Source organism: Microchirus variegatus, assembly GCF_963457635.1.
Source record: "Microchirus variegatus genome assembly, chromosome: 2".
Taxonomy (NCBI): Eukaryota; Metazoa; Chordata; class Actinopteri; order Pleuronectiformes; family Soleidae; genus Microchirus; species Microchirus variegatus.
Genome location: NC_139803.1, coordinates 6,189,984 through 6,214,250, shown reverse-complemented (window position 1 = coordinate 6,214,250; position 24,267 = coordinate 6,189,984). Strand labels below are relative to the sequence as shown.

Here is a 24,267-nt window from a genome sequence, read left to right as displayed (position 1 = left end):
CCAGTCTCTGCAGTGGTTTTTGGACTCATTTCCCAGTATGGACCCTGCCTGTCTCTGCCCTGGTGATGGACTCAGTCTTCAGATTCTGCCTTTGACCTCCTCAGACCGCCAGAGATCTACAGTGAGCCCAGTTTTCATTGACCGGTGCAGAACTTTGTGGTAAATAAAATGTATTACCAACTTTTTGTCCTGCATTTTGGTCCATTTATGTCATGTTCATGTGTGTCTTTAGTCTGTTGACGAACTGTATGATGCACATTTTGAACTTTCTTCTCTTTAGGTGTTTTCAGCTGCTCCAAACACACCCGAGTCAAATAAACGGGTCGTTATCAGGCTTCAGAGCTGACCATTTGAATCAGGTGTGTTTGAGCAGAGGAAAACATCTAAAACATGCAGGACCAGGGAAAAAAAAGAGAAATAATACCATTTGTAATAATTCTAATGACCAGATCGCAGTTCTACAGTTTACACTTATTGGTTTATATCTAGTAATGTCAAATAAACATTTAACAAGCTTAGTAGCTCCTGGATTAAAACTATCAACTGTGATTCATTGCGGGCCGCCAGAAATGTTTCTGCGGGCCGCACTTTGAGAACCCCTGATCTAAAGCATAAAATCCTCCTAATATGTCACAGAGACTCAGGAATAATGTTCATATAACAAACTGAACTCACCAACAACGACAGTGCAGACAAAATATATGCATAAAATAAAATATTTTGCAGACTGCAAATCATGTTTATGTTTTGAAATCATGTTTTAGCGTCATGTGGCGCCACCTACCGCCGTCTACCAATCATTGCAGTCAGTAGAGTCTCAGCTGCCGAGCTACCATGGGTTGCCAGTTACGTCCGAAAACCAAACCTAAAAGACCTCGGTATTTTGAATTTGAATGTAGTAACTGTTTTTGACCACATTCTTATATATATTATGACTTTTTGCATATTGCACTGGGCTAATACTCCATATTACCAAAAAAATGAACACTTTAACTACAACTGAGCATTTACAATAAATAAAATCAAGCAAACCTGCTCTAAAAACAAAAGAATCAAAGCCCTGAATCATCTGCTGCCTCAGACTGAGCAGAGCAACTGCACTCTCTAGTGATCCAACTGCAGAAATGCAGTCACTGAGAAGCCTCATTTTTTCTTTTGACACACACACACACCCTCACTCACTCCTCCTTCAGGGCTGGACTCAAACGCCTCACTGTTTAAAGTACAGTGACTCAACTCTGCCAAACGTTCTCTCTCTTGTTTTTTCCTGCAGAGATCCTCAGCTCCTGATCTCTTCCCCAGACGACGGCTGCACAATGAGTCTGAGCGGTAAAGTTGCAGTGGTGACCGGAGCGATCATGGGGATCGGCAGAGCTATGACGGAGAAACTGCTTCAAAACGGTGCCATGGTAAAGTTTTATCACTTCATTTGACAAAACACATTTTAAGTCCATGATGTTCTTTAAAGTTAAAACATGTAGGAAAACCATTGTTTGCTGCAGCATCCACACACGTATTCAGACTTTGTGACAAAGCCTGACTACACCCTGTTCCTTCACACAGTTGATGAAGAGGCTGCAAACTCATCATAAAAAAAAGAAGAAAAAAAGACAAAGTGCTCTTATAATCCTTGAAGCATTTAATGCTTCAAGGATTATAAGAGCACTTTGTCTTTTTTTTTTTTCTTCCTTCCTGCTTCTATTTTGCAACATGTGGGAACTTGAGATTAAAAATACGGAAGGAAAAACTTGTGCCCTGAGGCTAAAAACTGTTTGTTTTATACTCTGAATAAACCATTGACACGTGTAGGTCTGTGCACTTTGATACTCTGATTCCTGATCTATATTTTATGGTCTGAATGACAGATTGATTGATCACGACAATTATTTAAAGATGCATAAATTATGAAAATCTTGTCCACTTTTGGCTCCATGTCAGCTGACCCACACCTGGAGGATAAAGTGGTAGAACATGAGTGAGTGTAATATTAGTCAAACCTCCGTAAAACCCAAAAAGATTTAACCAAAACGATTCACAACATGCAGACTTCATGCAGGTTGTGTTTAAAGGTCTTGCATTAGAGGTGCAGTCGCCTTACATGGGTGGTTGTGTGGGTGGTTCAAAGTTCATTTAACATACAACAAAAGAGCTATAAATGCTATATGAGTGAACTTCTGGGCCCACGCAGAGGCAGCTTTCGGGCCACATGTGGTCCACGGGCCACTGTTTTGAGTTAGCCCGACTGTGGCTCGTCTCTTGCAGGTCGCTCTCCTGGACGTCAACGAAACGGCGGCAGCCGGTTTGGTGCAAACGCTCGGCAAAGAGTACGGCGAAGACAGGGTTCTGTTCCTGCGCTGCGACGTGGAGCAGGAGGAGCAGGTCAAAGGTAAACGTCAACGCAAAGAACAGCTGCAATAAAGATTCTTGGAAACGCGTGAAGCTAAACAAAACTGGGGTTGGAAAGTCGGCAGGGAAGCTCGGGGACATTGTGTCCTCAGTAAAACTGTTCAGATTAATGTCTAAAGTCTACAGATGTGGTCTGAAAATACTGCTCAAACCCTTCAGAGGAGATTAAAACTGACTTAAACACTTCAGCAAAACAGACCATTAAGTGTTCTTCTCTATCCCTTCAGCTGCGTTTCAGAAAGCCAAGGAAACCTTTGGAGGAATCGACATCCTGTGCAACAACGCTGGGATCTTGAACGAGAGCACGTGGGAGAAAATGATCTCCATCAATCTGGTAAGAAGGTGGTGAATTAAATACTTCTGCAGTTTGACAGCGAGATTAAACAGATTATTTCCTTGCAGGTTGGAGTCATCAGGTCCACTTATCTGGCCCTGGAGCACATGAACAAGTTGAAAGGAGGACGAGGAGGGGTCATCGTCAACACAGCATCCTTGGCAGGTGAGGTTAACCATTAACAGTTGACGTTACACTGCTGTATGCACTGAAGACGACACATCGCCACAGTCGTGTCAAATGGAAGTTTAATTTATCGTCACATTTCCTGATCCTGCAGGTGTCGGTGCTCTGCCCAGCTGTCCGGTCTACACCGCCTCCAAACACGGCGTGGTCGGCTTCACTCGGGCCATGGCGGTAAGTTGAGAGGGTGGTTCTGTTTGTGAAGAGGAGGAAGAGCAGTGGATTAAAATGTTGTACTCGCGCATGTGCAGACATGCGTTTGCATTCTGGTCTGGAAATCTCTGCAAGTCCTCACCCGTGTGGAATAAAAGTGATTGCATGATGCTGACGTTCACTGTGCTTTCCTCAAATATTCCTACAGCTAGAGGCGATTCTAGAGTCTGTAGGGGCCCGACACAAAAACAAAAACTCCCATCACCATTATGTTATAAATAATCTGACACTAACGAGAAAAGCAAGAGTTACATTTTTTTGACATGAAAAAACCTTGTAATTAAAAAGTATGTGAAAATATAACTGTAAAGACCAATAAAATACTTTAAATAGCCTTTAAAAAACTATATAAACTTAGTAAAAAAATACATTACACTGTAAAGAACCCACATTATAAAACAATATAAATGTATAGAAGAATAAAATACTGTAAATAACTGAAAAAAACATATATAAAGTAAAAAAGATATGCATTACACTGTAAATAATCCTCTTCATTTTCCAACTTACAGAGGTTAAAGTGAGGTGGGGCCCCTTTAACCCCTAACCCTTTTCTACTGAGATGTCATTGCAAATCGCCCATTGTTTTTTAAGGGGGACGGGGAGACGGCTGCTCACTGCACATTTCAGTAAAAATGGCCCTCTGGCTCCGAGTGCCGGGGGCCCCCTATCAGCTCGGGGCCCCAAGCAGTTGCCTGCGCCTCTGTTTACAGCAACACTGACCATGCATTACAAATATTTATCTTAATTAAGAGAACAAAATGCTGTAGCTAATGTTGTGCACTTTTTTTTTTTTTAAAGATTTTATGCACTTTGAATTGCACTCTTACGTACAGTTCTTTTGTGCTGGTTTTAAATGTGTAACCAAAAAGCCCTGGTGTTAATGTACAGATTAAACAATACAAAAGTGACTTTTCCTCATAATATATTTAATTGAAGACAGATTTAAGGCCGTGTCGCATCAACATAAATACGAGTTAATGTTTAAATTTCTACATAATCCATGGAAAGTTTCTGTATGCTCTCCTGTACACGGACAACGATAATACTAATAATAATCTATAGAACTGTGATAATAGTGATGCAAAGTGCAAGTAATGATTCAGCTTGGATTATGTACAGAGGCAACGCCAAAAGGAGTGAGTGAGGACGGGGACACGGACCACAAAGGCAATGGGTTCACGGACTCTGATGCAATAGATTACAACACTAATCTATAGAGCACAGTACATAACACAAATAACCATGACGGAGTCGGCAGATATCTGGTACAAGACTGCTTTTATTTACAATTTATGTCATGGTCATTTAAAGGTGCCATATGTAAGAATGTGGCCAAAAACGGTTACTACATTCCAATTCAGAATACCGAGGTCTTTTAGGTTTAGTTTTCTGACGTAACTGGCAACCTGTGGTTGCTCGGCAGCTGAGACTCTACTGACTGCAATGATTGGTAGACGGAGGTAGGTGGCGCCACATGCCAAAACATAAACATGATTTGCAGTCTGCAAATCTTTTTTGAACATTATTCCTGAGTCTCTGTGACATTAGGAGGATTTTATGGCCAGTTGCTTTAGATTTATTACATAACGCACCTTTAAATATAGCCTCTTGTTGCGGACATAAGAGCCAATAGAAGACCGGGGCGATACGACCTGACATTTACATTACATTTGAATGTTTGTCTGTGTGTTTTGTTCTTTTCCATGAATAAATAAAATAAATAAATAATAATAAATATTTGAGGACTTGACTTTCACAAGCACCTCGTCTAAAACGCCTTAGAAAATCTGCCTCCACTTCCTTCATTCTAAATTTAAAGCCATTTAAATAAAAGGCTCGTTCCACGCCCCAGGTACAGAATATACAAAAGCCCGTTTTTCCAGTTTGCTTGTGGGCATTTGGAAAGCAGAGCAGGACTTTTCTGCAGGCCAATAATCGCCTCATTGAAAAACTCAGTGAGAGTTATAGAGCATTGGTTCTCAAAGTGGGGCCCGGGGGCCAATGGCGGCCCGCAGAAACGTTTCTGGCGGCCCCGCAATGAATTACAGTTGATAGTTTTAATCCAGGAGCTACTAAGCTTGTTAAATGTTTATTTAACAAGCCAATAAGTGTAAACAAAAATAATGGGTATTTACCTGGTTTCTATATGGTGAATTTTAGTGTATTATGGGTTATAAGCTGGTAATAAGCAGGTAGCTACAGCCCCCAATTACTAGCTATTTACCCCGTAAATATATGGCAACAGAAATTAGTTACTCGGTATTAACCTGTAATTAGAAGGTAAGAACAATGGCCAAAATACTGGTAATTGGTAGTTACCCAGTACATTATAAAGCGTTATATTAATGCTACATATTAACTCTTCTATAATTTAAAGATAAACTGTAGAACTGCAATCTGGTCATTAAAATTAGTACAAATGGGATTTCTTTTTAGGTTTTTTTTCCCTTTGGCGGCCCTCAGTCCAATGTTGGGTTCCTAAATTGGCCCTCAGGTATCAAAACTTTGAGAACCCCTGTTATAGAGGTTGTAAATTCCTATGTAAATATCTGTCCATTGAGAATGTGAAAAAAACCTGTTTTTCCTCCAGGCTGCCAGTGCATTGTCAGGATACGGCGTTCGCATCAACGCCCTGTGTCCGGGTTTCGTTCAAACCGACCTCTTCTCCAACATCCCGGCCAGACTGGGACCGTTCTGCCACCTGGAAGCTAGCACTCAGCAGCTGGTTGAAAAGTTGGGGATGCTGAAGTGAGTGCCGACCCCTCCTTTTGTTCCCACTGTTTGTTTGTGTTACCTTAACACCGCGTTCCCTGTGTTTGCGTCTCAGTATGTCTCAGGTGGTCGAGGCCTTCTTTGAGATGGTGACGGACGAGACGAAGAACGGAGGGGTTCTGCTGGTTTTACCAAAGGAAAGGAAATACCTGCCCGCTCCCAGTTTGTAAGACTAAAAGAAGCTCCACCTGCGACCTGGACCAAGAGTGTTGATCTGGACAAGAGAATTCATGTGTTAAATTACACCAAATACACCTGATGCATGTTATAAATGTCTTGAGACCTCAGTGATAAAAGATGTAAGCAGTAAAACCTCAAGGTGACCTCAAACTCTAAAAACACTAATCCTGATGTACAAGTCTGCACATACCTACAGATTATTGTGATATTTTGAAGGTCAGTCATTTGCATATTCACGTTCCATGTCATTCTAAACTTTGTTTGATGTTTACCGGTAATAAATGTTCTCAATATATCATGTACTGTTTCATTTCAGAAACCTTTCCATGTTGTATAAAAGTCTGTGAACAGGAATAATTCAGCATTTTAAATGAGCTTGGATCTTGCTTTCATTCCTAGTAAATGTTTTGTGACAGTACAAGTAATAAAGTGACTAGAAAACCATCAATCCCATGTCCTTGGTGTTTTGGTTGTGTTGGTTTAACTTCTAACTAATTTCTTGCTTCATTGCACATGCACACATAAGTGTAAAATGTACCTGTTGTGTGTGTATGGTAGCAGACAAAGATGTCCTGAAGGCGGTAGTTAGTCCTGGTCAGAACGTATGGGAATTGTTTTAATTAAATCTTAAAGTTGATCCTTTTTTTTAATGGAAAAAGTGCAAATATGGGACTTTTAATTTGAAATATCACTAAAACTATAGAGTAAAAATGTTTGATTTACAGTGTGGTAGTGGACAAAGATGTCCTGAACACATCCTAGTCAGAACTGTTCAGTAAAAATGTCTGATATCCAGGTCAGGAGCAGATATCAATGTGCTGAACACAGCTTTTCCATTAAACTGCAAGAAGTGCACCGTCAACACCAGCAGGTGGCGGTAATGCGATTAAACAGACGCGAACGTCCGGTTTGTAAATCCAAAGAAGAAGCATCACGCCGGAAGCGCTTTACCTCTGCTGCTGCGCATGCGTGATACGACGTCTGTGTTGTGTGAGCAGTCGAAATTATAACCGTAAAGATGCAGACGGAGGACTTTCCTTACCTTCCTACGGGTCCGGCGGAAGGTACGGCGTGATTTTTCTTCAATTTTACCTATTTTATCGTTCGCCCGGTCAAAGTGGAGATAAAAGTGGCGTAAATAGCCAATGTTGTTGTTTCCTTCCTCCGCGCAGGCTAGCGTTAGCTGCCGGCAGCACGGCTTGTGTGTGTGTGCGCAGAGCCAGGGCTATCCTGCTAAGCTAAGCTAACTGTAGCCGCTTCAGCTCCCAAGGTCGACGAGAGCGTGTGTGCATCCGTTCATCTTCGGTTTGATAGTGAATCCGCGCGCGCGCGCGTGTGTGTGTGTGTGTGCGCGCGCGCGAGTACCGGGACTCTATGAGTCCGTGAGGGTATCATTTTGTGTTCCGCTCCGTTAAATTCAGACACGCAGCAGCATTTGCGAGGACATGTGCGAGATTTGCAGCGTAATCCCAGATTTTTGCTCCCGTACACACACACACACACACACACACATACAGTATTCCCTGAGCTCAATCCCAAACACAAGAGCTAAAATTCGTTCTGGTGGCCGTAATTAAAGCAAATAAGTTTAAAGCAAAACAAATCTGACATGAAAGAGTAGATATTATTAGTGTTGTACTCAGGACCAAGACTTGTGCACCTGCACTGAGGATGTGTGTAAAATATGTATATTTTGTCTTGATTAAGCTCTATTAATCCAATCCAATTTTATTTAAAGGGCCTGTTCAAAATCTGATAGAAACTAGTTTCCTATGTCTGCTATTAAATTAAAACATGACTACATATTAGTCTCTCCCGACACACCTTTTGATATGTAAATCATGGTTTAATACAATCTGTGTAATGTATCATTAAACATGTCTGTAAGTTAGCGTGTCAAACTAAGCTCCATATTGTAAAAACAACAAAAAATCAACATGAACGTGTGCACATGGTCGACGACGTCTGATATTTACCAGGCAGGGGTTGACAACATGCTCTCATTCACGCCCTTGATAAATTGATAATGGAGTAATATACATTTCCTTTTTTCCTTTCTTTTCTCTTGCAGTAAATAAGATGATAAAGGAGCATGGCGACCTGTTTTCTGACTCCCAGTGCAAAGTCTGCAGTGCTGTCCTCATTTCCGAGTCTCAGAAGTTGACGCATTATCAGGTCAGTGAGCCCACAATTACTGACGCTGCTGCTGATTCTTCCATGTCCAAGGACTAAACGTTGTCCTGTGATGCTGCCTCTGTGCTCGTTCATACTGGCAGCTCATCTTTAATGATGATAATGTTTGTTGCATGCATGAGTTTCATGCTACCACATCACTATAGTAAAAGGAAAACTAACTAAACCGTGTCGAGTCATGCTGTGCCAGTACCATGTAGTCGAAAACTGCTAATTAAAACTGCAACTAACGATTATTTTCGTAATCGATTAATCTGTCGATTATTTTCATGATTAAACGATGAATCTTTTGGTCCATAAAATGTTAAAAAACGTTGATCAGTGTTCGTCAAACCTGGAAATGACGATGTTCTGGAAAGTCTTGTTTTGTTCACAAATCCAAAATGATTCAGTTTGAATGATTTCTTTGTTTATGTGGAGCAAAGAAACCATGAAAATATTCACATTTAAGAAGCTAAAACAATCAGAAATCTTGTTTTAATCATGGAAAAAGCTTCAAACCGATTATCGATTATCAAAATAGTTGCCGATTAATTTAGTAATCAATTAATAATCGATTCATCGATTAATCGTTTCAGCTCTACTGCTAATGTGCTGCTGAGTCAGGATTAGGAAGTCATGTGTTTTGTTTCCCCATTGCTGATGTTTGTCATTATGTCTTTTCTTTGCAGAGCAAGAAACATGCTAACAAAATGCGGCGTTACATCTCCATGCAAAATGACGAGCCGGCCGTCAAGAAGTTAAAGCCGTCACCTCAGAGTGTAAGTAAAAAGTTTCATTTGTTGAAACCTTCAAAGACCCTGTATATATATATATATATACACCCGCATATTACTGTGTGTACTTAGATTTAGACTATTTATACATTTTCCAGCTACTTTAATGCCTTTTTAAATTGTCCATTTTCAATCTATTTATACAAATTCAAATGCCTCAAACCGATCCCACTGCAGTTTCTTGTAGTTCATATATGTGATCTATTTTGTGTCCCTCTGTTGTCGGCAGGACTGTAATAACGGCGACACCGATCGGACTAAGGAGTGCCCTCTGTGTAACATGACGTTCTCCTCTCCTGTGATCGCCGAGTCTCACTACCAGGGCAAAGTTCACGCCAAGAAACTGAAGCTGAAGATGGTCGGCCTCCAGGACCCGGGTATGAAGCGCCGTCCTCTGAACCTCCGCCTTGTTCCAAAGAGTTTCACTTTGTGCTAACCCTGATGTTCTCGTCTTTGTGCTGCAGCCGCTCAAAAAGCAGCAGTTCTGCCGAAGAAGAAACCCGCAGAAGATACGAGCGATGGGCCGATGGTGGTGGGCGGCTGTAACAACAACAACAATAACGCCACCAACCCGGACCGGTTTTGCTCCACCTGCCAGGCCTCCTTCAACAACCCGCTCATGGCCCAGCAGCACTACGAGGGCAAGAAGCACCGGAAACAGATGACCAAGCTCAAACTGATGGAGACGTACGGTCCTTCCACGGTGCCAGGTCAGACAACAGCGTTAGGAACTTTGATGTTTTTAAGAGGTCGTCTGTCCTGTGTCCTGATTTTCTCCTTTTTATGTTTGCAGCCTCCACACAACAGGGCTACCAGTGTGCTGTCTGTAAGATTGAACTCAACTCTGTGGAGCAGTACCAGTCTCACGTCAGCGGTGCAAAACATAAGAACCAGTAAGTACTGTTGTGGAAACTTCTGCCGGCCGACAAGGTTTTAGTTTCTTTGAAAAGAAAAGGTCAATCTACACAGGAGTAGTCGTAGTTGAAGAAAGACCCAGAGCATCGCGACAAACATTTAAGGCCACGTTATACTTCTCCGACTGCGTAACCACGGAGACCCCTCGAGCCTTCATCCTTCTCCATCGTGGTGCCGGATACGCACTACAATTTCCCGCCCGATCAGTAGGGGTCGATACGCAAGGTTGTTGTGCTTTTGCCTACAGTGAGCAATGGCGTCCGAGAGAGAGAAAGACTGTTGTTGTTGTTGCAGCTGAATAACATTGAAACAGTGGCCGTTTCTCACCTGAAATACACATTTTTCTGTTCCGGGAAGCAGTTTTGAGATCATTTAAGGCGAGAAATTCGCCATTTAGAGTCTCAACATGTGCTGTGTGTGTATTAAGATATGACGTATTTATAGTTTGGCAGCGACGTTGTCGGCGGTGATCAGCTCCGCCTCTGTAGACGTTCGGTGCACAGAGCAGCGTTATCTCGGCCTGTCCTGAGAACCAATCGCAGCCCTTTGCCGTCTCCGTTGTCCCTTGACGGAGTGACGGACACTTAAAAAAACATTTTGTGCAGCCGGAGACGACGGCGACGTAGAGGGATCTCCGTAACCTACGTAGATTACCTTATGCAGGAGTATACTGTGGCCTTTATACCTGAGGAAGATCCCTTTGTCTGTTGTAGGGGCCTGCTCCTCCAGGACGAGCTTTCACACCCCTTTTGTCTACTGCAGGTATCGGGGCCCCACAGAGATATCCTGCAGGATGTTGTAGTTTGGTACAAGTTGATTCTAGACATCCTAATTTGAATACATAAAAGAACCTGGTATCTCGTGTTAGGAAAGGCTCTCGCATTTTAAAGAAAATTTAATTTGCCATGACAGTACGCACTCAAAAATTTTAGCTTTTTATTGTACATATGCTATAAAAACATGTGTTTTTCTTTTCAAGAATGAAGAAATTAGGCAAAAACACCACTGAGAACCAAGAAAGTGCAGAACAATCGGTTGGCGGCGGCGACGGTGACGACGTCAATGACAAGTTCCCCAGTGGAGACGATCAGTACGCCGCAGCAGAAGAACAAGACCAGTACGCTCCCACACACGACCAGTTTGCCCCCGAGGATTACCAGTACGGCGGCGGAGAGGAGGACGCGTACGCAGCCGGAGACAACCAGTACACGCCCGAGGACAAGCAGTACTCTGAGGAGTACCAGTACACTTGAGGCTGGAGTGGGACCAGACTTTCCCACTTTTGAGAGGTTTCTGTCAGGACTTGGAATATAACACGCAACCACCAGCCCCCCCTTTAACTCCATTATTAATAAACCATCCACCTCCATGAACTCCTCCACCTCCCGCCAGTAGGTGAAAAACCGGGTTCATAAACTAAACCGGGTACACAGAGTCTGGTTTAAATGCGTTTAAAAGAATGAAGAATGTTGTCGTTTCTTTTCTGTTTTTACTTGCATCGATGACGAGAGTGAAGAACGTCTGCGCTGATTTAATCGTTTGCCGTTTGCGACGACGACGTGAGTCTAAATCTGGTTCTTAAAACTGAATTTAACGATTTGTTTTACAGCATCAGAGTCCAGACTTCACTAATATCAAACATGTTCTCACCTCATCTGCTTCAGTTTGAGTTTGTAGATGTACAGCGCTTCACGGATGTGTTTATAAATCTTTCAAATGCTTGTTGAAAACAAGTTATTGCTCATTTTTTGGCCAATTACAAAGTCAGAAATGAACCACGCAGAACATGCAGCCACTCAAACTAACTCCTGTGTTCAGAAATGCAAGTAAATGACTATAATTTGACGTTTTAATCAAGAAATTATGTTTTTTTAAATTGTAAAGCAGTACACATTTTAGATTTTAAACGTATCATTTGGGTTATAAAGAGCTCCTGGATGTGTAGATACTGAAGAAGAAACGAGGTCAAACGTTCGCAGAGCCACAGTGAAACCTTTTTATCATTTTAATTGTCAGTGCAGACAGAAAATAAACAAGTTAAAGCTTCTTTAACAGTTTAAATATTAGATTTTTTTACTACAATTATTGTCCTGTTGTGCACATGAGTCTGACTCTTTAATGGTTCAGTCATTGTAAGTTGTTTTCTCAGAATAATCTACAGAGTGGAGATTAAAAGTTTACTAAACAAAGTGTGTGTAAGAGATGACGTGACCTCTGACCTGAACAGGAAGTGGAATTCTAACCCTCTGCAGGAGCCTAAACAGACAAAAGATGCTTCTCTGATGTTCCTCTGTAATCTGTAACGCTCACCATCATCACGTCCGTACGAGTGATGTCAGATTAGGTAGTGATGTCAATAACGTACTTTTCTAAAGAACGGCGACTTTTTAAGGTTGAACGTCTTCAACGATGAAAAAGTTTGGGAAGTAATTTAAATAAAGAGGGCTGGTGTATATGTATATATAAATATATACATATGCAGTATACGCTGTATAGTTCATGGTGTATAGAAGTGTTTTCATCTTTGTGTGTACGGTGTTGTGATTCGAATCTTACTTTTCAATATGTTACAGATAAATAACCGAGGAAACGACGACGACGTGAAGCAAAGTTTTCAGAGTTTGTTTGTTTGTTTGTTTGTTTTCCCTCTAAGATGTTTTTTTAAAGGCTGTTCTTTCAGTGTGAGAATCAAAGACTCTGTGTGGTTTTTATTGTTGTAAAACTCTTCGTTCCATAGAAATAATCAACAATATGTGAAGACTTCAAACTCTAAAAATGCTCCCGTCTGTGTCAGCTGTGTGTTTCTCTATGATTTATTCATAAATTAAATCATATTAAATAAGTGAAGTTAGAGCTAGAATCAAAGTAAGTTTATTTTCTGTTCTTTTCATAGAACTCCAGTCATCCATCAGTAATCTGCTTGTCCAGGTCAGATTTAATCTTACATTTATAATATTTCTGGCATACTGTTATTGTAATTATGTACAAATATATATAAAAAAATTAGGAGAATAGTCTTAAAATTACGATTTCTATTATTATAATTAAATAATGCGAGACAATCTCCTAATATTACCTCTTTATTCTTGTAAAATAAGATTATTTTCCTTTGTTTGACCCAAATTCTCCGTCGAATCAACGACTTCATGCAACTGGAAAATAATTGTCGGCCTACTAAATATACTTATATACTTTAATATAATAATAAATCAAGTTTTATTTTAAGTGATACTTAAAAATAACAAGGGTAATTATTCACTCTTATTGAAATCTTATCTGCAATAAAATTAAAAGGAGGAAGAAAACCCATTAAAATTATGACAAAACACTGAAACAACGCCCATGACGTCCACAAGGTGGCGCACTTTCTCTTCTCCAGTGCTGATCACAGGAATTCATCAACAAAATAAGAAATAATAAAAAATGGTGTGAGTGAAAGTTCACTGTGATTCCTGATGAATACACAAATAAACACATAATAGTTTTTACTTAGTTTTGACTATTTGTTTTTAAAGTGACTTAATTTAAATCAGTTATTAGAGAGGGTTTGATAGTTTATATTACCTTTTATTTTTTGTAAATGCTTCGTCGTAGTTTATTTTTTTAATGTGTAAATGTTGACAAAACATAAAAACAACTCTCATGTTGTCCACAAGGCAGTGCACTTTCTCTTCTCTATGATTTCCAGGGTCTGATTTCTGCTCAATACGCAAATAAACACAGTTTTTATTTAATTTAGACTTTTTATTTTTTCACGTGACTTTGTTTAAATCAGTTATTAGAGAAGGTTTGCTCGTTTTTATTACCTCTTAGTTTGAGTTTAGTTTTTAAAGTCTCCTGACGTCCACAAGGTGGCGCACTTTCTCTTCTCCAGTGCGGATCACATGCATTAATCAACAAAATAATCTTTGGAAAAAAAATGGTTGGAGTAACACTGTGTTCACTTTGATTTCTGCTGAATACATAAATAAACACATTATAATATTTTTTTTTTTTTAGTTTAGACTTAGTTTTAATGCGTTTTTAGAGAGGGTTAGCTTATTTTTATCAACTTTTATTTTTTATAAATGCTTAGTTTTAGTTTTTTTTGGGTAATATTCATGTATTTGCCAGGTACAAGATTCAAAAACATGACCGGTCCAGGACTTATAGTCTCTATAAGTGAGCTGTCTCTAGACACCACAGCGCCCTCCTGTGGAGGAGAAAAGCAGTGGAACATGAATGAATGAATGAATGAATGAATGAATGAATGAATGAATGAAAGCAGTTAATATGGACATGAACCACAAAATATCCCACACGAGAGATTAAACATCAGGATTTTATTTTGAAGGTGGAGTTAAAGAGACATTTTGAAGGTGGAGTTAAAGAGACACTGCTCTCAGCCAATCACAGCTACTGATTGTAATAAATAAATAAAGTCATGTCAATAAACAATAAACATATATTAAATTAAAATTAAAATGACTACATCTACAAAGTGAAAATGTGTGTAAACCAAGAGATAAAGTCACAACTTTGACGCTTTACTTGAATTTATATGAATTTGTTGACTGAAGTTCTTTAAACCACCACTAGAGGGTGCTCATGTGCAGGTTAAATTTGTCATCGAGCATCATAAATCACCATAATAATAATTCAGATTCAGAGACAGGGAAAAATAAAGACTATCCACTATTAACTGAAAAATGACTTTTGATACTTAAGGAATTATATATATATATATATATATATATATATATATTTATGTATAAAAAAGTGACTTTAACTTGCATTAAAGCCATTTTCTGGTCACATATTTGTACTTTTCGCCTTTTAGATGATATCCACAGACTGCTGAGGTTCACCAGTGTGTGCATAAGGGTTGTTTGGATAAGAAATGTAACAGATATGTGTGAAACGAAGGCGTAAATGAAGTAAAAAGTGTCCTCAGTGACAGTCACAGGAGCCGATTGTGTGTCTTTCAGGACTTTCAGGAGTCGTCGTGTGTGAGTCCAGATCTGTTCTTCAGACTTTAGACCAACACTGAGCTCCATTCACTGTTTCTGGTTCTTTTACAGTGTGTATTTGTGAGTGAGTAAGTAAGTAAGTGCTTCTCCACAGCTGACACAAAGATGAATGTATGTAAAACACACACACACACACACACACATACACAGTTTCCTGCCTGTGGTTTGGCTGCTGTTGACCCTCCACAGCATTAAATCTCCCCGGGTTTTTTTTTTTTCGACCCACACTCACTTTGTGTTACGCACTCACCGACGCACAATGAACAGAAAACACACACACAAGCACAGACTGTTCGCTCTCTTACATAAAACATGTATTATGTATAACATGTAGTGTCATTTTCTGCATCAAATCATCTATTTAACTTTGTTTTTACTGTTCAAATCCCAGGAAATCAGCATTTTGAAGGTTTTTAGTTGCAGTGGATTGAATCCAAAACGACTGCAGAGTTCAGGATATATCCATTTACATTTAAAAACAAAAAAGAGTTAATTAAATCCATATCCTCTTCTTCTTGTTTTCATCATCTTACAGATTATTACCTGCAGAGTTTACTCATTAAGATAATCCAAAGCATGTGTCCAAATCCTGTTTATTATAACGACTGTAATGATGTTAAAGAGAGGAAAAACAACGTTAAAGGACAATTATACAACTGTATATCGTGTATATACACAGTGGTTTCCTGTTTTTGTCCTGTTTTTGGACACAAACAAGATGTTTTATACATAACTTTCAAACCACAACAACATCTATGTCTTTTATTATTGATTATTATAAGTAAGAGACCACATCAGAAATCACATACTGTGCTTTTAGTCTTTCCTGAGACTCTGACCTCGAAGAGAAAAGAAATCAATAAATGCTTTACCTATTCTCTAAACTCTATTTATCACAATTTAGGGATATTTTTTTAACATAGTGCATGTTAATCAACCCAGATGTTGTAAATTATTGTGAAAAAAATGACAAAAACAGCTCATTTCTGACCCTTTTATGGTTAAAATAAGCAAAATTCTTCATTTTTTCTGCCGTTAATAAATGAAAAACATGAAATACGGTTCAAATCTGTTCATCGATGACAACAACAGTCACTGTGACACAATAACGTGAACAGAAGACGCAGACTGTGGCTCAGGAGCAGGAAGCTCAAAGTCTTTTACTTTGGTGTCCTCTTCCACTTCCTGTCTGAGAAGATCAAACGGCCGAGCGATTGAGTGTGTGAGTGTGTGTTTTACGGCATCATGTGATCTTTAGTTTTTTAATCTCCACAGAGTCTGATCCACATCTCACATGTTAAAGAAAACACGGCCAGTGTTTTTCACACAGAACAAAGAGGCTCAGGGAGGAAGAGGAAAAGGTTTTTAAAGCCTCAGACTCAGCGCTCGTGTAACTTTAGACTTTTGAAGCAGAGATGGTGGAAAAAAAAAGAATAAACACCAGTGAGGGTGAGGGTGAGCTGCTTTTGTACCACTTTGTGATAAAATATCTGCTGTTTAAACCTTCTCCCATCCCCAAAATGTTGAATTAAAACATGTGATTTCTCAGGTTCCTTCATCAGTGATGAATCAGCTGAAGCTCTTGTGTTTTCAGACGCCTCCACCATCAAATAAATCAGCTAATATTTCTTTAATCAATGCAGTAAATGTTCTGCAGTCGTTCAGGTGTCAGTGTGAGTGTTCAACAAATGAGCTGAATGAAAGGCGAGCGATTGATTCAGTGTTTTTCTGCAGAAATTTGTGTTTTTCGTGCAGAAATCTGTGTGTTTGTACACACATCTGTTGTTTTTTGTGCAGAAAGCTGTTTTTTGTGAGGAAATCTTTGTTTTTGTGCAGAAATCTGTTGTTTCATCTGCCGAAATCTGTGTTTTTGGGCAAAAATGTTATTTTTGTGTGCGAAAATCTGTTTTTTGTGCAGAAATCTGTGTGTTTTTGTGCAGCAATCTGTGTTTTTGTGCAGAAATCTGTGTTTTTGGTGCGTAAATCTGTGCTTTTTGTGCAGAAATCGATCGTTTTGTCCAGAAATCTGTATTTTTGTGCAGAAATCTGTTGTTATTTGTGCAGAAATCCTTGTTTTTGTGCAGAAATATGTGTTTTTGTGCAGAAATCTGTTGTTTTTTGTGCAGAAATCCTTGTTTTTTGTGCAGAAATCTGTTGTTTTTGTGCAGAAATCTGTTTTTTTTTGTCCAGAAATCAATGGTTTTTGTACCGAAATCTGTTTTTTGTGCAGAAATCTGTTGTTTTTGTCCAGAAATCTATGGTTTTTGTACCGAAATCTGTTTTTTGTGTGAAGCAATCTGTTGTTTTTGTCCAGAAATCTGTGTTTTTGGTGCGTAAATCTGTGCTTTTTGAGCAGAAATCTGGGTTTTTCGTCCAGAAATCTATGTTTTTGTGCAGAAATCTATGTTTTTGTGCAGAAATCTGTTGTTTTTTGTGCAGAAATCCTTGTTTTTGTGCAGAAATATGTGTTTTTGTGCAGAAATCTGTGTTTTTGGTGCGGAAATCTGTTTTTGGTACGGAAATCTGTGTTTTCTGTGCAGAAATCTATGGTGTTTGTACCGAAATCTGTTGTTTTGTTCAGAAATCTTTTGTTTTTCTTTGTGTTGTGTTGCAGACAGGAAGAGGGCGGCTGTCGTCAGCTCGTTCTCCTCCTGCAGATTCACACTGACGCTCCATTTCACACTGAGCGTCAGTCAGCGAGTGACAGGAGGTCAGGTGGTGATACCTGACCGCTGCAGGTGTGCAGGTGTGTGTGTGTGTGTGTGTGTGTGTGTAGATGCAGGAATGTGTTAAAGACAGTTTCCTAAACGACTCCAGAGCAGTTTCTGCTGAACAAAACCATTGTTTGTCAAACAATAACGGGCAAAATGAAAGAGTTTTTCCACATCGCTTCTAACGCAATTCTTTTTATAATTAGAGATTATAATTAAAGTTTATAGACTTCACTAATGTCGCTGTGGCCGTGTCTGACGTCTCTGTGGTGCTTTTTAAACGAGAGAAAAATGTGTGTCCTGGTGGTAAACAAAAGAACAATGTACAGTAAAAAGCAAGCAAAGGCTATAAGTGAACACAGACACAGTAAATGTTAGATTTTTCTCTTGTTATTACTCTGAGTTTTAACAGACAACATTAAAAGTCCTTCTATTTGTTCTTGTTTTATTCGTCTCAGACGCTAAATCATCGACTGACACTCACACGATGCACAAAATGTTCATTTACCGCCTTGATTTTGAGGGAAAAAAAATGAAAATAAAATAAAAATAATCAAATCACGTCTGTTTTTCTGTGTGTTTTTTTTAATTCTTTCTCCATCCATCAATCATCCATCATCCGTCTGTTGTCTCCTGCTCTGGTCTCCACAGGAGAGAGTCACAGGTCAGTGGAGACACAGCACAAGGTGGACAAACACACTTAGAAGAAGAAGAAGAAGAAGAAGAAGGACGACCATTCACTCTCTCTCACACACTCACACACACACCTGCAGGCAATTTAGAGGAGAAAAAACCCATGCATCATTCTTTAGGCTGCAAGACAACAGTGCTGACCACTGCTCCACCGTGTGACCTCCTCCTCCTTCTTCTTCTTCATCATCGATCGTGTGACACACAAGAAGGAGGACAAACCAAGTCAAGGTGAAGACACATACATACACACACACTGTAATCTGCACAGATTAATCTGCTGATTCCTGTTAAATCTGACAGATACTAACTACTGTACATGGACAGAGAGACAGAGAGACAGAGAGAGAGAGAGAGAGAGCGAGTGCACGTTCTCTTTCTTTGTGTTTGTAACTGCAGGTGGCTGCGTGGTCGGGTTACACACACACACACACACACACACACACACACACACACACACACACACACACACACACACACACACACACACACACACACATATGCACACATGCACACACACATATGCACACACATATGCACGTACACACACGTCCTACTTCCATGACATCTGAAAATTCCTATGGATTAGGTTTTCGGACAAATGTGTGTGTGCGTGCATGCGTGCGTGTGTGTGCATGTGTGCATGTGTGCGTGTGTGTGTGAGCAGCTGGGAGCACGAGGTAAAACCTGCACCCACCAGGCTGCTGGGACTCTCTGCTGCAGACACCTGTTTGAACCCCCCCCCCCCCCCCTCACCCTCTCACTCCCTTTTCCTTTTTCTGCTCCTGACATTTGATATATGGGAGACAGAGAGAGAGGAGGAGGAGGAGGAGGAAGAGGAGGAGGAGGAGGGCAGACAGACAGAGATAGAGGGAGAAAAAACAGCTGGATGAAGTGAATGTTTCCGTCTGTGTTTCCTGTTTCCTGTCTCACTCACATTTGTGTCACGTGTTTTTTTTTTTTTTAAAGGGACGATCAGTAAGAACTGACCCTTGCTTTATTTGAACAGATGTTTAACAGCTCCCAGAGCCGTTTCTTGATATATTATGCGGACTATGCAGCTGCATAGGGCCCCACAGCCACCAGGGGGCCCCCAAACTGCAAGTTCAGACTCACATTTTATTATATTTTTGAGAATTAAAAGTCTTTATTTGCATGTGTTGGATGCATTCATTATGCATATATTTGCAAAGCATGTAAGATGAGTTTGAAAAAAATAGAGGCCCCCAAATAGTATCTCGCATAGGGCCCCCAAACAGCTAGAAACGGCCCTGACAACTCCACACACCCACAATGCACTGCTTCAATAATGCATGAAGCAGAGAGATTTTTTCATTATAATTATAATAAATACTGTTATTTTATATGCAATTAAATGATTGAAATGACCACAAAATATATATACATATACATATTTATATATGCAATGTACATATACAATACTCATAATACTGTAAATTTTAACTTTTTTTAAATCTTTGTATTGTTATTATCTTTCTATATTGTACTTTTAAGAAGCTCAGAGGGAACAGTTTTATTATATGTCTTGTTTATTTGTGTTGTTTTTATACTTTCTACAGTATTTTACAGTTTTATTGTTTGTTCAAAGGTTTGTTAGGTTTCACGTTTTTATATTTTGTTTTGTTTTGAGCACTTTGTTTCAGCTGTTTTTAAAGTGCTTTATGAATAACGTTGAATTGGATTGTATTTGACATTTATGCGGAAATGCACCTTTACTATTTATTATCTTTACTGTCTCAGCATCTTATTTTATCTTATCTTACATGTGATAGGCGATAGAATATAGACACAATTAATTACTAATCACTGATTTTTACTTCATTATTTAGACTATTTTTGATATTATTAGATTTATTTTGCATCATATAACAGTCGTTTTTCCCCCAAAAATCAAAATACCATGTTTCCATATCATTTCCAAAGGATCTGTTATTGCTCAGACTCCGGTCAATAATCTCTAACTGCAACAGAAGTTGTATTAAATGTTGTGATTCTGTGTAAAATAAGGATCTGTAGATGTTTTAATCGATTAACTCTTATAACTCCAGGAAACAAACGGCCCGCTGATGTCGTCTTTCCCTGTGATTTATTCCCTGTTGAAAAGTTTGCTGGGAAACAAAGAGGGAGAAGTGGTGCTGACCACAGAGGAGTCAGTGGTAGACGACAGGTGAGCAGTTACGCTCTCAGGCACGTCTCATTGATATTCTAACCTATTGCACTTTCCCAGGGAGAGGATTCCCCTGTGGAAACACATTACTGCCTCACAACTTTACCCCCCACATCCTCCCCTCCAGGCTTTGATGGTGTCAATGTGAAGCAGATCTCAGATCTGAGCAGCATGACTCAGTGTGGAGGTTTGAGATTGCGAATCAGTGTAAGAGTCAGATTAAATGCATTTTTTTAACTGTACAATCACAAACTGTTGTTTCCATGTTGAGCCACTAGGTTTTTAATGGATAAACTCAACCATTTTGGAGTTTTAATATAAACAAAAGGCTATCATAGGAGCTTCTCCTGCATGCCCTCAGTCCAGTTTCCCACGTCTGTTTTCAGCTCATGTCACTGACTTTCACTCTCCTTAACCCTGTGTTACTTTGCTGCCTCTAGCAGACCCACAGCTCCAGACCCAGTCGTCCAAAATTAGTCAATAAAGTCATAGTATGTCGTCCAAAATCTCTTAAAAGAGTCATAGTATAGTTTGTAGTCAAAAATCACCTAAAAAAGTCATAGTATGTCGTCTAAAATCACCTAAAAAAGTCATAGTATGTCGTCCAAAATCACCTAAAAAAGTCATAGTATGTCGTCCAAAATTTGACTAAAAAAGTCATAGAACAGTATGTCGTCCACAATCACCCAAAAATGTCATAGTATAGTATGTCGTCCAAAATCACCTAAAAAAGTCATAGTATAGTATGTCGTCCAAAATCACCTAAAAAAGTCATAGAACAGTATGTCGTCCACAATCACCCAAAAATGTCATAGTATAGTATGTCATCCAAAATCACCTAAAAAAGTCATAGTATGTCGTCAATAATCACTTAAAAAAGTCATAGTATAGTATGTCGTCCAGACTCAGGCGTCGACACAGATTGACTTTTGCAGCCTGGCATATAAATGTGAAATATTTGTTGCAGAAACATTTGTTTATATTACGCATTACACACATGCTCACGTGAACACACCTATAGAACTCAAATGTGCTCATAAAATGACGCTATACATTTTTTAAAGAAACTTTTTAAAATTGTTTTAACCCAACATCAGTTCTCATCATCATCATCATCGTCATCTTCATCATGCTCGTTGTGAATTGGACTCTCAGATTTGACCGCAGCCACAAGAGGGCGCACATCCAGTGACGCGCACATCGATTAATTACAGGTGGAGCTGCAACTTTCCGTGACTTGGTACATTCCACTCCGCCTCCCCTGTGTGTCTATATATTTGGAATGATCCACTTTGTGTTGACACAAAGGTCGGAGCGTCTTCGTCGTCCACACGGAGACAGAAACCGGAAGAAGACGAGGACAAACACGCGGTAACTGCTGCTTAACAACGATCCACACATGATGTTAGATTCTCTGCAGACGCTCCGTTCACACGCGCTGTTCACATCCGCACTGAGCGATCCGATCACAGGTGTTCACATTACACCTGCTGCTGCTCATGTGACGTCACTGCTCCACATGTAAACACACGATCGCCCTCTAACCGTGCACGTGTGTGTTGTCAAGGCAACTGTTTAAAAAAAAAAAAAGTGACTTAGTATCAATATACCATTAGTGTGACGTCATAACTGTCCAAATATAAACTGTAAAAAGTGTTCTTGTAAAGAATGTCGTCATAAAATGTGTTTATGCTGTCAAAAAGTCATATTATAGTATGTCGTCCAAAATCACTTAAAAAGTCATATTATAGTATGTCGTCCAAAATTAGTCAAAATAGTCATATTATAGTATGTCGTCCAAAATCACTCAAAAGTCATAGTATAGTATGTCGTCCAAAATCACCTAAAAAAGTCATATTATAGTATGTCGTCCAAAATCACTCAAAAGTCATAGTATAGTATGTCGTCCAAAATCACTTAAAAAGTCATATTATAGTATGTCGTCCAAAATTAGTCGAAATAGTCATATTATAGTATGTCGTCCAAAATCACCTAAAAAAGTCATATTATAGTATGTCGTCCAAAATCACTTAAAAAGTCATATTATAGTATGTCGTCCAAAATCACCTAAAAAAGTCATATTATAGTATGTCGTCCAAAATCACTTAAAAAGTCATATTATAGTATGTCGTCCAAAATTAGTCAAAATAGTCATATTATAGTATGTCGTCCAAAATCACTCAAAAGTCATAGTATAGTATGTCGTCCAAAATCACTTAAAAAGTCATATTATAGTATGTCAGTCAAAATAGTCATATTATAGTATGTCGTCCAAAATCACCTAAAAAAGTCATATTATAGTATGTCGTCCAAAATTACCTAAAAAAGTCATATTATAGTATGTCGTCCAAAATCACTTAAAAAGTCATATTATAGTATGTCGTCCAAAATCACTTAAAAAGTCATATTATAGTATGTCGTCCAAAATTAGTCAAAATAGTCATATTATAGTATGTCGTCCAAATTCACTTAAAAAGTCATATTATAGTATGTCGTCCAAAATTAGTCAAAATAGTCATATTATAGTATGTCGTCCAAAATCACTTAAAAAGTCATATTATAGTATGTCGTCCAAAATTAGTCAAAATAGTCATATTATAGTATGTCGTCCAAAATCACTTAAAAAGTCATATTATAGTATGTCGTCCAAAAATAGTCATATTATAGTATGTCGTCCAAAATCACTTAAAAAGTCATATTATAGTATGTCGTCCAAAATTACCTAAAAAAGTCATATTATAGTATGTCGTCCAAAAATAGTCAAAATAGTCATATTATAGTATATCGTCCAAAATCACTTAAAAAAGTCAAAATATAGTATGTCGTCCAAAATAGGTCATCTTTAAATTACAGGATCAAAAATGTGAGTGTTTCCTTTCAAACAGCAGCAGTTAAAGGGACAGTTCGGGTGTTTTGAAGCATGATTGTATGAGGCACTGACACTGTTGTGAATATTAAATATGGTTAAATAATAAATGTAATGTTTTAAAATCAGCATTCATGTGACTTGTTTTTCATCATCAATTAATTCATGTTCTTTTCATGTTTCATCTGCAGTTACTAAACAACCCCGCGGTTGCAGAACCCCACCTGCTGGACCGGATCAACCTTGCGGTTGCAGAACCCCACCTGCCGGACTGGATCAACCCCGCGGTTGCAGAACCCCACCTGCCGGACCGGATCAACCTCGCGGTTGCAGAACCCCACCTGCCGGACCGGATCAACCCTGCGGTTGCAGAACCCCACCAGCGGGACTGGATCAACCCCCGCGGTTGCAGAACCCCACCTGCCGGACCGGATCAACCCTGCGGTTGCAGAACCCCACCTGCTGGACTGGATCAACCCCGCGGTTGCGAACCTGCCGTACCCGAATGGTACGGGTTCTGCAACCGCGGGGTTGATCCGGTCAGGCGGGTGGGGTTTCAGAACCACAGGGCTGATCCGGTCCGGCGGGTGGGGTTCTGCAACCGCAGGGTTGATCTGGTCCAGGTTCGGTTCTGATCCGGTCCGCCAAAAAAAATAAATAAATTTGCTCACTTCTTTCGGAGGGCCGTGACTCCCCCGAATCCAGCCCTGCGGTTCTGGTTCCAGTATCGGTTCCACGCCTGCCACTGTTGCACTCACAACCCCGCCCCTTGGTTGTGGTTGCTGTTCCAAGTCCGACACCATTTGCGTTTCACTCACAACTCCGCCC

General features: G+C 39.6%; 2 protein-coding genes across 2 annotated transcripts; both read left to right on the top strand.

The window, feature by feature from the left end:
- Nucleotides 1–1,316: 1,316 nt before the first annotated feature.
- On the top strand, nucleotides 1,317–6,081 carry LOC310944657 (15-hydroxyprostaglandin dehydrogenase [NAD(+)]-like; the record flags this gene model as incomplete). Its single annotated transcript, XM_083910463.1, has 7 exons — nucleotides 1,317–1,409; nucleotides 2,263–2,386; nucleotides 2,634–2,740; nucleotides 2,809–2,905; nucleotides 3,021–3,097; nucleotides 5,730–5,887; nucleotides 5,967–6,081. The coding sequence occupies 7 exons, from the start codon at nucleotides 1,317–1,319 to the stop codon at nucleotides 6,079–6,081; spliced, it is 771 nt and encodes a 256-aa protein (XP_083766589.1).
- A 985-nt stretch (nucleotides 6,082–7,066) lies between these two features.
- On the top strand, nucleotides 7,067–12,616 carry znf346 (zinc finger protein 346). The gene is made up of 7 exons (XM_083910715.1): nucleotides 7,067–7,155; nucleotides 8,163–8,266; nucleotides 8,956–9,045; nucleotides 9,290–9,437; nucleotides 9,525–9,770; nucleotides 9,854–9,953; nucleotides 10,955–12,616. The coding sequence occupies exons 1-7, from the start codon at nucleotides 7,110–7,112 to the stop codon at nucleotides 11,226–11,228; spliced, it is 1,008 nt and encodes a 335-aa protein (XP_083766841.1). The 5' UTR covers nucleotides 7,067–7,109; the 3' UTR covers nucleotides 11,229–12,616.
- Nucleotides 12,617–24,267: the final 11,651 nt, after the last annotated feature.

Bases quoted from the DNA above. Each gene is read 5' to 3' on its own strand.
- znf346 (XM_083910715.1), top strand. From the start codon at position 7,110: ATGCAGACGGAGGACTTTCCTTACCTTCCTACGGGTCCGGCGGAAG. The intron at 7,156-8,162 runs GTACGGCGTGAT...TTTCTCTTGCAG, and splicing joins TCCTACGGGTCCGGCGGAAG to TAAATAAGATGATAAAGGAG. The intron at 8,267-8,955 runs GTCAGTGAGCCC...TTTTCTTTGCAG, and splicing joins AGAAGTTGACGCATTATCAG to AGCAAGAAACATGCTAACAA.